This window comes from Mastigoproctus giganteus, chromosome 5 (assembly GCF_048544385.1).
Source record: "Mastigoproctus giganteus isolate SK-2022 chromosome 5, ASM4854438v1, whole genome shotgun sequence".
NCBI lineage: Eukaryota > Metazoa > Arthropoda > Arachnida > Uropygi > Thelyphonidae > Mastigoproctus > Mastigoproctus giganteus.
In genome coordinates, this window is record NC_143579.1 from 130,101,732 (window position 1) to 130,120,110 (window position 18,379).

General features: G+C 35.1%; 1 protein-coding gene across 1 annotated transcript in view; it reads right to left on the reverse strand.

Moving 5' to 3' along the window:
* The window catches only part of LOC150085702 (protein turtle-like), a 619,203-nt gene extending 602,396 nt beyond the window's left edge, over positions 1-16,807 (reverse strand). Inside the window, exon 1 of the mRNA XM_090374652.1 lies at positions 16,465-16,807. Within this exon, the coding sequence (XP_090230778.1) occupies positions 16,465-16,627 (163 nt within the window). The 5' untranslated portion in view covers positions 16,628-16,807. The remainder of the gene's footprint in view (positions 1-16,464) is intronic.
* Between the last annotated feature and the right edge of the window lie 1,572 nt (positions 16,808-18,379).

Sequence of the window (18,379 nt, forward strand, 5' to 3'; positions counted from 1 at the left end):
ATCGGCAAAGAAAATACTTAAAATGCTGAATTATTCCAACTCCTATTATTTGCGAAAAATAAATACAGTATCTATTGCCCATAATTCTCAATAAGGCAAGCAGACAATTCTTTCAGTTATTTTCAGAAAATATACATTTGATTGTTTAAATTATCTTAATAAATAATGTTTATTCCCGTTACGGCAAGTTGCCAGGGGCTCACAAAGTGAGTGGATATTTTATACACAAAATCGTAAATGAATCAAAAATAATAGATAAGAAAATAAAGAAAAACAAAACAATATATCCTGTAATGAGAGGAAGATAGACCATATTGGAGCTGAGTATGGTGGGAAAGACGTAATACTCCTATGGAGCACTGTGACCGATGTATGTGGTCCAGCTTAACATTGTGGCAAGTGCCCATCCGCAGCTGGAGGTACGGAAGCAAAGCAGTAAATATTGAATGGCTCCATTCGGAGTTATGATGACGAGTCAGCAGGGAAGTTTGCTGTGAGAAGCATATGGCGCCTATAAGCTGCGTTGATGGCAAATAGCTGGACGTCAGCATCGAATTCTTGAATTATTTTAAGAATCTGTTTGATTCGGAAAAGGTTCGATAAAGCAGATCTGTTGTAATGCATAATGACAGTTGAAGTTGATCTTAAGTCGTGCACAATGAGCATATGTCTTATATACTGGGCCCCAATATAATGCTGATGACCATTTTAGCACACAAATATTCTCGCTTTAACCACTTTTGGAACCCTCCATAGCTCAGTTCTTGTACCATTTTGTTTCAAAGAAATATCCGTTGTGCAGAGGAAAGTGTAATTTTTGAGTGGGCCAATTTTACCAACTAGTATTTATTGGCATAAATACGCTTCACGGTAGTGAATTCACCTGATACCAGATTTTGGCTCCATGCAGGATTTCAATATAGATGAAGGTAGTTATGAATTTGTGGACTAGCACATGCTCACGGACGTGGAGGAGTTGGAACATAGCTAACCAGGGCATCCGACGCAATTTAGTAAGTGTCTTTTCGATGTGATCGTGAAATTGTAACTTTCGGTCGAACATCAAGCTTTAGTCGGTATGTATGGGCACATTTAGTATCTGGGATTATCCATTAGAAGCTAATCTGATTTTGTTGCGTGGGTAGAGAGTCTGAGGCATTTGAAATGATTTTCGAGGTCGATTAATTGCACTGATGTTAGCACTAATATCGGTCACCTTGTCGCTGGATTGACTCAAGTTAATATCTTTATGTAAATGAGCATAGCATATAACATTGGATTATTCTCAATGAAGGGCACGTGGCGGCTATGAATAAATTTTCAGAAAGTACCTAAAATTGCGCTAAACTAATGATGATGGGGTAATGATCCAGCTGGAACTGTTCCTCGGCGAATTCCTCAAAAATACCTGAAAAGGAAGTAAATGCCGTGTGAAATAAGTTGGGTCCTCTTGTTGGCTGTTGGTTGATAACGGTCGTGTTTAGGTCGCCAAGAATGTTTTCAGTTTCTACTGAGATGATCAGGTGCAGGTGGAAAAACGGAAGTTCCATAAATGATGTGGTAGACTTATGCTTGGAGGTGGTTGATCAGCCAGTCTATCACCAGTAGATTCCTGATGGGTAGTGCACAGAGGGAAGGGATGTTCTCGGAAGAATTATGGCATTTCAAAAAATACAGCATCAAACTGTTGTGTGCTAATCAGCATAGCAACAGAAGAGAAGTGTTCAGAATTGAAGAAGATGGCGGTGCCGCCTCCTTTGTGATTATCTTCGGAAACACAGTATAGCTGCAAATATGCTATACTGCTAAACCTGAGAAAGATCAAGGATATTCTTGATCTTTCTCTAGCCATCGCGATGTATGTAACGTGTTCGTTCGAGAATAGAAGCTGTTCAGTTGTATAGAGTTTATTGTGGATCGATCTGACATTCTGAATGAAGAACGTATAGGTCGGCTAATTTTCATTCCTGTGCACATTAGTGACGGCCTGATTCTTGTTGTAATCTGAATAGTTCTGCAAGATGACAAAACCACATGTACGAGGGAATTTTACAACAGTCTCATAACTCCTAGCTTTTAGTGGTAGAATTTTAATGTGTGCATGTTGCTCGATGAACGGCAGATAAAGGTATTAACACCAAATAAGTTTGATGTGAGTTTGAAACGATGTTTTTTTTTTTTTTCGTTAAACATAGGTGACAATTCCAGCCTTGCTATTAGCGCGTGCTTACTTGATAATAATTTGTATAATATAGTATATTATTAGTAGTTCTTTTGTTCATATTGAGTAGTACAGCTCTGATTCATACTATCTAATTATTAGTAGTTCATACTTGAATTTGTTTAGTCGAAGATTTCAGCCTGGCTAAGGACAGTGACAGTGATTATGAACCAAGAGAGGATTTGCAGAAAAGTTTCTTAGGGACGTGGTCTATTTTGGAAGGACTGCTAATACTTGCAGGTGAATGGCTCGAGGCGCTTGGTCGTGATTAAACTTCGCACATTGCAGGCAGGTAATGGGAAAGAGATTAGCCAAAACACACGTAATGTACAGCGAGCTAAGCTGGTCAGAATAAAGATACAATGGAATCCACCATTAAGTATTACGGTATAAATCAACAATTAGTTTACTGAATCTTCGGATTCAATGATACAAGTGATCTTGGTGGATAAAGATATAATTAAAAATCACGGAGAGCCAAAGGCGCAACTATATCGAGTTAATAAATTGCTTGCATCTTATGGCCAGTTTGTTTCTTTCTCTGATAAAAATAAATGATATGTCACACTAGTGTCACCGGGAATGTTAATTTAATTTCACAAATGTATTATGTTCGTGCATTGCGTGTGTTTTCTGGCCGAATTGCCTGTTTTGATGGGCAAAAAATCCGATTTTCGGAAGGTAAAAACCTTGCATAGATAGCAAGGTTTTTATGTTCGGAAATCTTTTCTGCTCGAAGTTAATGTTTTCAAAATCCGCATAAAATTCAAATTTTTACTTTATATCATTTAGTTATTTAGTGCTAATTCACATGCGCTAAATGTTCATATTTTATAAGTAAACTCCCTGAATATTTTTGTACTTTTCCCTTTACACGTATTTGAGTAGTTTCTAACAGGTTTTATGTTTTCTCCTCTTAGCAAAAAAATGTATCCCTTCACGATTTAGCCTTACATTTTAATAAGGATGGTTATCGTTAATTAGAAGAACAATTTTATACTTATACGACCTGGTCGTTTAAATTTATTTCAGGCATGAAACAAATTTTCAGCAATAAGGCGTAATAAATGGCCCAGAAACAAACTAATGGGTGAATAATGCTACCGGAACTTGTTGCGATTGTTTGCATATCATGCATCTTGCAATTTTTCATATCTTTACAGTAATTTAGAAGACTGTGAGCATAACTGGAATGAAATCTGCACTAATATTTACTTTGCAGGCAAGGATAATTGTTTAGAAATATATCACTAACGTTGTTTTACCTAGCCTAGTTCAGCTACAATATTTGATTTTAAGTGAAAACAATTCTCCTCACTAGAAATAAAAAAAATAAACTTGTACCTCTCTAAATTGATATTCACGACACTGATAACAACTTAGAGCCAAGAAAACCGCAGCAATAGTTAAATTTAATTAACATTCTAAGCAATTGTTTTGGCTTAAGGGCAGCGACGGTGGTCTTTGTTCATTGAGTGCTCTAATGATTCGATGTCCTTGTCTCGTCCTTTTTATTTTCTTATTTCAAACAGGCTGTGCCTTTCGCCAAGTGAAACTGCTGCAATTCTCTCTTAAAATTGGCTATAAAATCTCTTCAAGCAGTTCATCAGGTTAGTAAATCCTTCAGTTGTATAACCAAGAGTCACGAAGTTTATATTTTGATATAGAAAGGGAGAAAATAAGATCCAATTAAGAAAATGTCTTATTTCAATGTGTCCGATTGACTAGCATTATGCGATTTTGCAATATTTATTAGGGACACTAATGGTGTAATTTTCTTTCAGCCTCACGGTAATAGATGAAGCATAAGATATTGGCTGCACGTACAACTTTTCTCTTGCAGGAAGTTACCATTTCTTCTTAAATTATTATACAGCCAAGAAAGAACATCGAAGAATGTAATTTCTTTAGGCAAAAGTGTTGCCGCATAAGAGAAACAGTATTAGTTTTTAAATGAATAATTCCGTGACTTTTCTACCAGTATTATCTGCACTATCTCATTATAGTTTAGTAAGAATGTTTTGCGTATTTATGCATATCCCAGTTTCTCAATCGAGTAGTATTCGATCAGATTGAAATTTGACGTATTCCTATAAGACATACAATAGAAAATTATCTGCTTTAACATGGAACGTCACTGAACAACATACTTTCAGTTTGCCAGTGTAATCTCTCGTAAGGTACTTTTCGCTTTATTTAAGGTTGTTAGACTTGTCAAATAGAAGTTGAAAGATCCTCAGGCAGAGGTGACTGGCATTGTCGTCGAGAAAAGTGAAGCTATGGGTCATCCGTGAAGCGAAGTGTGTAGATTTTATTTATCCTGCAGTCTCCGTAGGATGAAAACCAGGAAACAGTCCCAAAAACGGGATACGAACCCGAATTTTTTCCAACGGGGGTAGGAGGCGTAGCCACTACACTGCCACAGAATCATAAAAACATTTATTACCCTAGGTGGTCAAGTAAGTTACTTTGGGAGTCGGATTTGGTTTATTACATCGAGTCTTTAAGATCTTTTTAAATCTAGTTCTGCCTCTTTGGGAGCAGAATAAAAACAAGTGCACTTTTCTCAAACTCCAGTGCATTAAAAGAAATTTAAATGATGAATAATGGCTTTTAATATTTAAGAACAACACTATACATTGTAATATAGGATGAAATAGACAAACAGTTTGCTACTATATAAATATTTTATGATATTCCGCATTAGAGCTTCAGAAATCACTTACTCTCTTTATTTATACACGAATATACATATAATGCACTGCACATCAACGTATCTCGAGATTTATGTTGATTTCATTTATTCTCAGTGCATATTAAAGAAATGAAACCGTTGTTATTTTATTATAAAATAGTAGTCTCTTGAACGACCCCTGCATAAATCCAATTGTTTAGTCAAATTTATCTGAGCTTATTTGGAAGACATTCCAAGCATCTTAAATACAGATTTTCGATCTATTCGCATTCTGTAATACAACTGGTTCTCCCTTATAACCTAATTTCAGAGTAATATAAATCTCCACTAGCGTTTTTCTAAACTAATATTTCACATACATAGCTTAACTGAAACACATTAATAAGAAGTTACGTCGATATACGCTTACGCTTTATGCGTGTTTATTTTGTTTATGGATGTCATATGTTTTTTAATATCGTACGGGTACACACAACTTGTTTGAAAATTTTATCCTACAATATTTACTAATATCAAGCCTTCGTGCATCAAGCTTTAACGGTACACCAAATTCAGATGCTTGCAGAATGCTCCTTCATATTCACTGTTTTGATTTCCAATAATCAGAGATAGGAAATTTAGTCATGGACCTGATGATTACTTCATAAGGGTGATGTCTTCCAGCATTTAGCTATTAAAAGAAACAAAACTTTCAGCTAGTTGTTCGCCCTTCCACATTTGCCTTCTTCTCCAGACAAATTATTCCAATGTCGATTATCATTCCTGCAAAATATTATTAGCACAGACAGTTTTCTAGTTCTTTTCTCTTATCGATAGATAAGCTAACAAAAATAACAAAAAAGAACTTAATATTTTCCCCAAATTACTCATTAAAATACAGATGATTAGTAGCGCTTGTATTAGGTATAATGACTTCACTTAACTCCCTATAAAAAGAAGTACAATTATTGTATTCATTTGGGTACAAAATTATGCTGTAAACACTCGGTCTTGTCGCACTTCAGTATTTGCATTTCACATTGTACTCAGTTTATTTTCCTTGATTCGACAGGACCAAACTGCGTTCTCTATTAAAATAATAATTATTGTTCACGCCATTTCTAAGAAAATTCAAAGGAATGATTACGAGAAATTAATGAACTCTACTTGTTTCTACCCTCATTTCAAACTACCAGTAATATGATGTTATTTCGCTATGGCTGATCAATATACGGTTCCACATCAATTGTTTATACAGTACTAAATTCTGATTAAGATAATTCCTGCATTTGTTGCGTGAATCTTTCATGCAGTATGCAGTGTGCTTTCATTGCATAAATCAAAGGTGGGGGGAGACACTATCTTTCCTCTTACTTAGGTGGTTGCACGGTTTACTTATATATATATTCGATTCTCTTCAAAACAGAAGAAATTTTCATGGAATCTTATCACATAGGCATATGAATATGCAGTGGTTTTATACTGTACATGTCTAACTAGTATAGCAAAATAAAAAGAATAATAAACAAAATAGGCAAAGCAAAGATAAAACACGCTGAGTACATAAGACATATCTTATTCTACGATGAATTTAGCAGAAAATACTTAAAGTAATTCGACATGAATATTTTTGGTTCAAGAGATTTGGGAATGAAGCTTCCCCGTTTTGCATAAACAATCAAGCAGTTTGATATATAATGACCAGTTTATATTTTGGACGCACTGTTGGTGTTCAGCAGGATGGAGAAGATGATGGTGTTATGGTTTGGGTGACTGGTATAGTTTTCCTACCTTGGGTTCTCTAATTACTGCTGCCAACGCCTCTATAGGAATGCCCTTTTACATCGTCGCCATACCACAGTGCCCGGCAGGCTGCAACTGGTTTCATGATCATGGCAATGAATACTCAGCCCTCCCATGGCCGCTCACCGATCTCAACCTAATTGAGTACGTTTGGGGCTTGCTAAAAAAAGGCATTCGGTGCTACGATCATCCACCTGTGCTCGAGCATTACTGGACACTTTGTGCAACGCATGGGTAATACTATCACAGGATACCCTACAACATCTTGTGGAGTCCATGCGAAGATGTGTATGGGCTGTATTCCGGGCAAAATGTGGCCCCACAAGGTATTAGGCAGGTGCTGTTAATGCAAAGCCAACTCAGTGTATATGCCACCACAAAAATTACATGGCCATTGTAATGTCCCCCTTGTTTATCGGCTGCTGCCTATTTTAAATAGTTATAGTGAGAGAAAATATTCATTGTGACTATTTAAAGAGAATAAGATTTCAAAATAAAACAGATCATCAGACGCAATTTTAAAGCGTATTGTACAGAAGAGCAGTAGATACATAAAGCAACTACCTATCTATAATCAAAAGATATATGCATAATTCACCAAATGAATGTATATGGCCCTCTGAGGTTAATAGCCTAAACAAGAATTGAGATATTGACATTAATATTATTTAGAGGAAAACTCAGAAGGATTTGTTGGTACACCCAAAAAATCTGGTCAAGGGTCAGCAGGCCCAATAACTTTTTCGAGAGTATCGCACAGTCTATTGAAAATAAAAAAAAAAAAAGAATACAACATCTAATTAGAACGGTTTAAGAAAATTCTAATTCCCGAATTATATTGAAGTTTTATAAAATTTAATTATTTTCCTTAGAATTACGCAATTCATATGCGAGTAAAGCATAAGGTTCATGTGGAATTCTGAAAAAAAAAAACGAAGCTAAAGAGAGAGGGACCTTTTGCCCTTGTTCTTTCAACTTTCCGACATGTTTCAATGTTTCTTGCTGTCTGGGTGAGAAGTTGACTGAATTGGGTAGCGAAATCACCAAACTTTCGTGTCTCGCCATCTTTGAAGCCTTGCAGCAGGCAACGAACATATATCCTTGGCTAATGGAGAAAACGCTATCAGGTCAGAAAGTTTAAACTAATTATTAAAGGATTAAGCCTAATGCAGGATTAGGTACCATAAGAGACGCATTAATTATACTAACCCTTGGATAATGAATTGTAAAGCCATACGGACATAGTTTAGCACCCAATATACTGTCGACCGTGATAGAAATTCTGCGGGAAACAAATTTTCTGAGCAGAGCACAAAAATTGCATACAGCCACAAACTCTCCCTGTATCGCTCATAAACAGGTTAAATTGTGAGATCAGTTCCTAGAAGCCCCCTACTGAAATTCGGTTATCTGTTTTAATTTCTTTCTTCTGATTCTTTTACCAAAATTAACATTCTTTTTCATCAGAAAATAATGACAAGGGACTCTGAAAAGATTAACTCCTCGTCCTAATCTTGTTGTGCGTACAAGATTGCTGTTAACGCTGATTTGATTTGATTTAATTCCAAACTAAACTATATTCTCTCCTTTTCTTTCTGCTATAATTTATACTGTATCTATGCGTTCCATAATACCTGATTTGATTTTCGTACAAAATGAGAAATTTAATAATTTACATTAAAGGTTGTTCTCTGTGTATCAGGAGAAAGATGGTTAAGGATGGAAATAACTTTTAAGGAATAAATTATTCAAATTCGTTCATTTCAGCTACACTTTTTCGCTATCTCATCTGCAATTTTATATTCCACAAATTGCATTAAATATTTGTGTGTTAACTGAATTAAGCTGAGATGCAGCACTTATTTTGAACGTAAATTTATATATTTTTTAAATTTCGTACCATCAGAAAATTAAATTTTCGTATTAAAGCCATACGGATATAATATTTATGGACAATGTACGCTGATAGAATGAATTGTCTTGAAGGACTGCTAAATTTGCGTTAGTAATTCCGCTTGAATTTATAATTAACAAAAAACTGTGTTCGTTGTGCATACTTTTATTAGCTCATTTCCCTTCAATGTGAAGTTATCGCTTTGAAACCAGTTATAAAGATGATTAGGCGGTATACAAGAGAAATGCTTCGCCGTAGTTTAGTATTTATTTTCTCATTCTCGTGTAATGATTTTCCTTTCAATATGCATTTTGGCATGATGAAGGATAGGTAGGTGAGGTGAGTATTAAGATAGATAAGGTGTGTATTAAGAGTCACAGGAATTAAGACTATGAGGCGTCGATATATTGTGTCTGTAATTGCGTGTGCTCCTCGGTCGGTTTGCTGTAGAAACAATTCCGCGAAAAAAAGGGCCTGTTCTATTCAGTGTGGGATAACGATAATAACAACCAATGGAAGTTTGAGGGGTCGGTATATTGTGTCTGTCACCGCGTGCATTCTCCAATCAGTTTGCCTTAAGAAAAACCATACAATCCGACTTCTCTGCGAACCATAAATGCAGAACAAGTGAATCTAATAACTAATCTTCCATCCAAATTAAAATAGAGAGTAAGGAGCCATTACTGAGGATTTAACATAGACTGAAACCGTAATTTGAAAATGTAAGCTTTACATTAAGCACGAAACTATGGGGTTGGTTTAAGACACTGATGAATCCAGCAGTGCAATGGATGAGGTGTATCGCGCAAACAGATATATAAGAAAAATCACTATATACAAGTTCTCTAGTTGTGGTCAGGCATATTTCTATTATTTTATGTCTCTCGGCAATCACAGTAAATTAATCTATATTGTAAATACAAGCAGTGCCGATTAGTTTGTGGGTAGATATAGGAGGAAACATATTTCTCACTTAATACAACTTCAATAAATTAATCCATGATGGAAAATCAAATGTTGAACACAACGATTTTATGTACTGTAGAATTTCAATGATTAGTTAAGATGTGAAACAGGTTCTTTCCGAATGTTTTCAAGACAAGGTAATTTTCAGTCACTTTTTTCCTGTCCTGTCCTGAGCTTAGCAACCACCATCTCCGAATTTAAACACCATCTCATTTCTTGTTCGGGCTTGAAATCTCCAGTTTACCGTACTATTCCCCGATTCCCAGCTGAATTCAAAATGCAGAAAAATATTCCAGATAATGCTGCGTATGCGAGATATTTTAGCAGTAAAATTCGTATATGCAGTATCACTGAGCACGTCAGCTGAATCTGCTCGTGATTCGGGCCAGAACATTGCATAAAACTACGCCTTATTATCAGAAATTTCTTTTCAAAAACGTTTACTGGTCGAGGGACTTTTATTTATTTTATTATTATATATATTTTAAATTGCTATCGGTTTGTGCTGCACTGATAAATAATTTTTAATAAAAAAATACAAACACTTCCCCATGTGCTGTTACTGGGAGCAGTTTTCATACAGGTTTTTTTGCGATAAAATAGAATAAAAATAAATGATATATTCATTATCAAATCTATGGCTTATGCATTGGTAAATACTCTCACAGAATCTTCAGTCAAATGTAAATAAGCTTCATGAAAGACACGCTTCTCCTTCTGAAAACTTTACGAAATTCAGATATATGACGTGCACCACTGTGTGATGCTCTCTCTCTCTATCTCGCGCGCTCACACACATACACCTGTGTTCATGAAAAGGACTAGATGAATATGACAAATACGTAGCAAAAGGCATATTACGTTGGCAACAGTGTATATTTATAAACATATCTCTACACCTGAAAACTAATTCAAAAATCTCTGCATTCAATCTTCAGTTCCACGACTTCCACAAAAAAATACCCTTAAGTTAATGTAAAATCATTTATAAATCGAGCGCAACCGCATGCTAATAAATACTGGCGTGACAAATTGCCACTCTACATTATTCGTTATAATGTTTTCTTTTTTTCCTTCGGCCATAGAATTCATCATATCTTAAGTATACCGAATATAAGTGGAGTTCATTAAATCTTCTATTACCATTATCATTTACGCTCACTAATGAGGCTCAATTCACATATAGCAATGCATACTTTTAATTAAATATTAATTAAAATTGCTGACACCCCGCTAACTTTATTTTCTTTGAAAATTCCAGAAAATTGTTGCTATTTGAATATCCTTGAGCAGCGAGTGATTGATGGACGTATTCCATCAACGATGGGGGGTTCAAAGTTTTATTTCGTTTATTTTTCTCTATTTTTGTTCCCGCTCATTTATTTTAGCACTTGGGCATTGGAACTGGGATTTAAAACTACTAAGGAAGGATTTTGTGCATAGCCAATACGGCTCATAAAGTGTGTAGATTTAATTAAACGTTCATTCCTGTGCTTATAAAGTGTGTCGGATTCTTATCCCTTTGTTGAAACTTTTGCAAGGTAACTATTAATTTAAACACGAAGTTCTTGTTTGGTTAAGATCTAAGACATGACGCACGGTCAAATTGCTTTCCACTATAAAGTTAAGCAATAAAATGCGTTACCCTGATAAGATGCTGTTCGACGTGTAACGATTCAAGTCACTCACAAAAAACATTTCACTATTTAATTACTTCAGGAGCGGAATCATATTGCTAGTATCAGGAAATCCTTCTGGACCTTTTCGGCTCAGTACTGAGACAGTGGATCAAATGATTGTAGTGAATAAATTAATAACACAATTTAATAAATGCACTGCTTTCCATAATGAGAAGGAAAATGCAATAATCCATTAAAAAAACATTTTTTTTTTAATTCATTAGGAAGGTCTAAGTTCAAATCTGCCGATCACGAATTTCAACACGAGAATGTAATCTTAAGAATTTTCTCACTGCACAACTTCGCCTAAAGATCGTTAGCATGGTGTATCAGCAGGTAAAAAGATGGATTTTTCTTTTCGGAATAAACGTGAATGCCTTGCGCCACAGGCAAAATACACGCTGAACTCAACTCATTCCTATATTAGTGCATATACGACTCTGTTTGTTGACGAATAATAAATAAACAAATAATATAACCAAAAAGGTAAATATTCTTTATTATACAATGAGATTTGATATTGTAGTAAGGTTTTAGGAGCATCAACGACTAAGGCCATATTGCTCCATGTAAATTGGCTGTGTTCTGTGGTCGATTTTCTGTTTGCTGTACGAAAAATCTGAGTTTCTGGGAAACAAAACCATACTATCCTAGCTTGAGACCGACTAACTCAGCCACGGTTTAGAAAAAGGCCGATAAAAATTCCTCATGTCATCGAAGGGACTCGAGCTCAGGTCTTTTCCATCCATTGTGGGAGGACGGCAATTTTACCAATTTTCCTACCCACGAGAGTGTACAAAGAGAAAAATTGAACAATACTGTTGTGCTCACCCTTCTCTGCCAAAAAAGAGGCCATAGGTTAATAGTGAAAGGTGTGTAGAGTTAATTAAGCTAAATAGGTTATAATAATCGAATAAAGTAAGAAAGTTAATAATTATACAATAAAATGCAAGTTTCAAACTGTCAATCACACCGATGTCTATTATATTCAAATAATTACGTGAAATGAGATGAGCCTTTCATATTTCAGATCAGGAATTTAAACAGAGGACAATAACTTATACAATACATGTATTTCCATCGAATGAACGACAACGTCATAACTAGGAAAGAGAGTAAGTCGGTGCAATACAAAGATGTCACAGTATCAATCAAACGTTTAGCTTACAGTGTATCAAATAACTACTTGCCCATAACCACACACATCGGGACAATTAAGAGTAAGTTACTGTTCTGAACCATTCGAAATCAGGTTGTGTTTAGAAAATTCACAGGATCTCAAATAGGTTCTCACACGTGCTATCCATGTTAGTCCATTCTCTATTTCAGGGACCGTTCAGTTTATAAACACTTTCCGGACGAAAAGTTTAGATCATATAAGTGAAAGATAGATTCTACAAGAAAAGTCAGACAAATAAAAGCCCTCCTTCGTTAATTCTTATCCAGTAATTTCACTATCTAAAGTTTCTAAGAAATTTTAGGAATTTAGAAATTTTTATAAACGTTCCTGCCGTCACTAAAATACATAAATTTGGTCTGTGATGAGAAATGAACCCAGGCCTTTCCAAACTGATGATAAGTAACTAAACTATTATATATTAGTACAATTGTGGTAAAATGTCCGAAGAAATTAATACTAAAATGTTCTGAAATGAATAATTAGCAAAAATTTAAAACATTACAATATTAAAACGGGTTTAATTGTAATCTATGATCTTTTCCATCCGCTTTTCTTTCTACTGTGGGACTAATCCTATTATCATCTTCTTATATTAAAATTTTCACAAAAGACGGTAAGCTGTCGAAACAACAAAGTACTAAGATGTTATATTGCATAAAATTAATATTATTCCTCTTACATATGAAAGGAATATTACATTAAGCTCTTTATTACGCTGAGAAAAGATATCTAATGAACGATGAGAAATGATGTACACCGATGACCATAACGTATAACGCTGTCTTGAAAGATGACCACCAAATTGTCCACTTTTGTTTTAATATCTGTGGATCTAATTTAGAGTGGATACTTAGGAAATATTAGAAGGGGTTTGATACTAATAAGGTAAGCTCTATAATGAGAAGCCTCGGCAGGTAATTACAGATCATTATGTCATCTGACGTTTCCGTAATTACCCAACAAATTGTACAGAATTACCTACTAGTTTTCAATTTCTGAAATTTTAGGCAAGAATTTATTATATAACTTTGATGTAACTTCTACGTAGTGAATTTACATCTAAATCTTTATATGGCAGATTTAAATGGAAAATTTTTAAAAATAATGACAATAACATCAAAGATAATCAAGACATCGAATTCGCAAAATTTAGATCACATAAGTAAAAGACAGATTCTACAAGAAAAAGTCAAGCTAATAAAATCCCTTATTAGTTAATTCTACAACAGTCATTTCACTATTCGTCAGGTTTTAAGTATTATGCCTTAAATTCTATAAATCAACAGAATTTTAATGAACACTAATTATTTGGAACACATTCGTGTTTACCATGAAACATTAATCCAGTAAATAAACTTTGGCTTATAGTCGACGAAACAGATTGAATTTGATACTATACTTACTGCTATAAATGTGACATCGAAATAATTAGGAGCTTCCAAATATCAAAAGATATGACAGATCGTGCGATAGTTTAAATTTAATCTTATCTTTTACGTGCTTGGTGTGTGTCATTACTAAAGAAAATGTCCCAAAAAATACACCATCATTATTATTACACTTACTACAAGGTTCAGCAGATACATTCGTTATTTTCCTCTTTGTGAATGTTGAGACCTGCATGTAATTACATTGCAACTGTGTTATTAATGAATGCAGGGAAAGAGAACAACTGTTTGCTGAAAATAAGGCAGGTGTTCATTAGCAATTTTCTCTCCAAAGTGCTATATACAGTGGAATTTTAACTGGAATGTCCCAATTCTCTTGAGATGTTAATATTTCAGAATATAAAATATTAAACGTGAGCACTCCGCTAAAATTCAGTAGTGCTTACTTGCGTTTGAAATTACTGCTATCCGAAAACGATTGTAGAGGTCCTGAAACACGCTGCGTCTCAGTAAATCTCTCACCTTTGTGCAACTACGTTCCTAGATAAACAAATTGTGACAACAATTCCAAACAGTGAAATGAAATATTAATATTTCACAGATCTGAAGATGAAAAATGTGTGTATATATGTATTTATTATTTATAAACTGCTCTTAGCAAAAGTTTGAAATTATTCAGTTAATTATCCACTTTGCTTCTTTTGCAATGAGATTGTTAATCTATATAATGTGAATCAAATATAGTTCATCTGATGTTACAAAGGAATATTAGTTATTTTATAACATATCTTTAAATATCACAGAGAATAAAACTTCGTACTGTATATCTGTGATTGCCTCCTATACAGAAATGCAAACTACTCTATAGCATTTATAGGAGAGTATAAATCATAACAGCTTCCTCCTTCGGTAACAAATATACGTAAAAAAATGCATATATATTTTTTTTTTTTCAGAAATAACTGAATATCATCATTTTCAACATAATCCTAGAATATAAAATAGCAGTACGAATTTGACTTATGTAAGAAATATATTCATGAATAATTAATAAAAAATATTTATGTGAACTTAATAAAGTATCTGAAAGTTGTAGCATATTTTATAAAACTTATAAAACTCTAAGGATAATGTATCGAATACCTACACAGCTTTACACAGATTGTATGAAAGAACTTAAATATATCAATAGGTTAAACTATAAGTGTTGATCTTAATAAATAGCTGCTTTTGGTTTATAAATAAGAAAACGGTGGCGCAACAGATATTTCGTGACAGTCACATGAATCTTTATATATTTATAAGATTCTCAATAAACCTTATTTGAGAATCTTAGAATGAAATAAGTTGGCGTTAAAGAAATTACTTATTCATTAATACTAATAAAAGATTAAATAACGCTGCACTCCACTTAAATTTTAAAGATAAAACTGATCCAGTTTATTGAAATAAGCTAGAAAGAAAACTTTATAGAAATCATTCCAATAACCCAACCATTTAGAAGCCAATTTTGACGACGTTTCGAAATCCTTGTGGATATCGTTTTCGAGTCTAAAGAAACAGAGCCGACCGTCCGTCAGCAGCACCCAATTATTCGTTAATTGCAAACATCTAAACTGTTTTCATTTTAAAGTCATAATTTTGTTTAATCGTATTTTTCGAGTAATGAAGCTGATTATCACAAATACAGTTTTATTTCCAAACGAAGAGTTGAAAATCATATTTATCGATTAGTATACATTTCCGGAATAAAGCTTGTAGTGAATTTCATTTTATTCCAGACTGCGCCGCTCAACATTAAACAAGGTAATATTTGCGCTATCTAATTTCACTCCAGTTTTCAGATGAGCGAAAAAAAGCAGCCTTTGTTGATAAAAGATTTCAAAGTGTGTGTGCAAAGTAAGTAAGGAATCGTTTCTTTATTGCTAATTATCCGCTTACTATGATAGAGACGGGACAACTCTTATACCTTATCAAGAGTTTCGACAAAATTTGCCATCGTTCTCTTTGCTGGTTTCTTTTTTTGTGATCATCAATCATTCAAGCCCAAACACAACGTGAAGGCATTTTCTGTAACTATCCACAGAAACCTCAGCGAGGGTTTTTGGAGTTAAAGGCCCCCACGAAGCATCTTTCCTTTAAAGATAGAACGCCTTTTATTCGCGCCTTTCTTCTGAGGAAGAAAAGACGATACAAGGGCGATAGACATTGATGAGAAAGCTGCCGCTGATAGGAGGAAGAAGAAGAATAGATACGCGCTAACAGCCAAACTGAGTTTCATAGTAGCGGTTACAAAGAGTGATGGAACTTCGATTACAGCCACTGGTTTTATAATAACAAAGTGCAAACGATCACATCAGGAAGTGCGAGAGGTACGAAAAACGGTAAGTTTTTCCTACCTGTCTAAGTGCAAATGGTATATATTCTAGGAATATCATCTTAACATTTAAAAGATACAGAAAAATGAACTCAAACCTGTAAAAGTCCAATAGGATAATAAATATTGTTAAAGGTAATCCAAGGGGGCGCTGCAATTAATACAAGTCCAAAATATATCTCTCACCACACTGATTGCTTGGCGTGTATGAGAAGCCGTCTACTACAATCCGGCTCCATCACTTAATTTAATACTCCTGCCAGCAAGGTCACGCTTACTTACCCCATGGCTGTTCGTTGGTAGCCGGCGAAGGTGCACGTGCCCTTACTGCTAGTACCCATAAGCAGCACAGCAAAGAACAGACTCGAAGACCTAACGCCATGGGTGATGCGGTCCAACGGTGAAAATTAGACTCCCAACCTTGTGAAGCATACAGAATCCCCATGCTTCGTCTTTGGCATTTTATTGGTTTGTTTCCTCAAGTAGATCAGGCTATTCCACATCACCTCACCTCACCTCACCTCTCAATAGTAACCCATAGTATTAGTATAGAAACCACAGTGGACACTTGAAGATCAAAACACATCAGCGAGCAAAGGTGTGTGGCAAGTAGTTTGTTCCTCGGCCGCACTCAGGCACAAAGCCCCGGCTATGACTCGCGTTGAGTGTCTGTTACTTGCGGCTGCGCCTTATTGATCGATTCGCGCGGATTTCTACGCCGTACACTAGAGGGCCCTGAAAGGTAAGGTCTATACTCCCTTGTGTTTAGAGAGATATGATGCCAGTGTAAATATTAGCAATTAGCAATGGGAGGCTCTAATAAAGTAACGTACGACTGGTCTACAGAATTCGGCAAAGAGTTCCAATAATTTTTATAACATATGGAATTTCAGTCGTTGTTTTACACATTGCAATGCGGAGAACCACTAGTCCCGTATGCGGAAGGAGCAAACAGCAAGGACGAATCTCTAGCTTAACTGTTCCTATAGTTAGTTGTGCGTGTATCTGTTTCTGGAAGCTTTTATTCTATTTTATTTTAGTGCGATGTATAGGGTTTCGTTCGGAAACCTTTACCAAAATAATATTTTAATTTTATGATTTTAATTTCATAAACAAAAAGCGGTGCGACACATAAATTTATTAATTGTACAAGGGAAAAATATTAAGCCCATATGTTGGATACACACGCACATATATAATCTTTTTATCATCGGAATGGGTACGTGAAGTTCCAAAATTGATAGTGATGAGAACAGAGTTGCTTTCAACACCTCTTAAGGTAGTTTCTATGTATGTTAGGTGCGCAATGATTTGAGAATTGAGAATACCACTCCAATAGTACGCAGGCTCTATATCTGTCTCCAAAACAGTGGAGACTACCCACAGCAACAACGTTATTGCCGTATATTCTGTTAGGTAATGTCTCCAAATTCCAGAACAGTGACCAAGAAACAAGTGTACACTCCTGATAGGCCTTTCGGCGTCATTTAGCAAATGTTCCATTGGGGTGAAATCCAGGGCAGAACAGGTAAACGGGGAATCTATCAAGTATACAGAATCTCCAGAAAGATGCTGGTTCCATAGCAAGTGAAACCTTGCTGAAAGTCATTATCTCATAGAAGGGGATGAAAAACAACCTCCTGGAATGTACCTCATCCCAAGTGATCGGACAATGTTTAAATCGGATCTGCTGTCTGGGTATTGTTTCGGTTAAGTCACGAATCTTGCCCAATTTATTGTTGAAAACGTACCACAAACAACAGATATTGCTTTCCATATGCAACGCAAATGTTGTTTGGGGCATGTTACCAAAGATAATGCAATTTCTTTTTTTTTTTTCATTAATGATTCCGCAGCCTCTTTTAGTTGGTTAGGATGTTTCCTTTAGAAAAATATTACCTTTCGTTGATATACACACAGTCAGCCAAAAACATAGGGTTGTTGCAGAGCGCATCATGTTTATTGAAAATCATGCCGTTTCCCTTCCAGGAAAAACTTAGAGCAGTATTTCAATCAAATGCATTTAAGCCAAAGCCTGAACAAAATCACATTTTATTTGATAACTTCCTGAAGATACTTCAGAATTAGGAGACGGAAGGGTGGGGTGGGGGTAGGGGGCATTTTCTCTCTATGTTGGAGATGGCGATTATGATTGCAATATCTTCGGTCTATCCATATTATAATGAAAGTCAGCGCA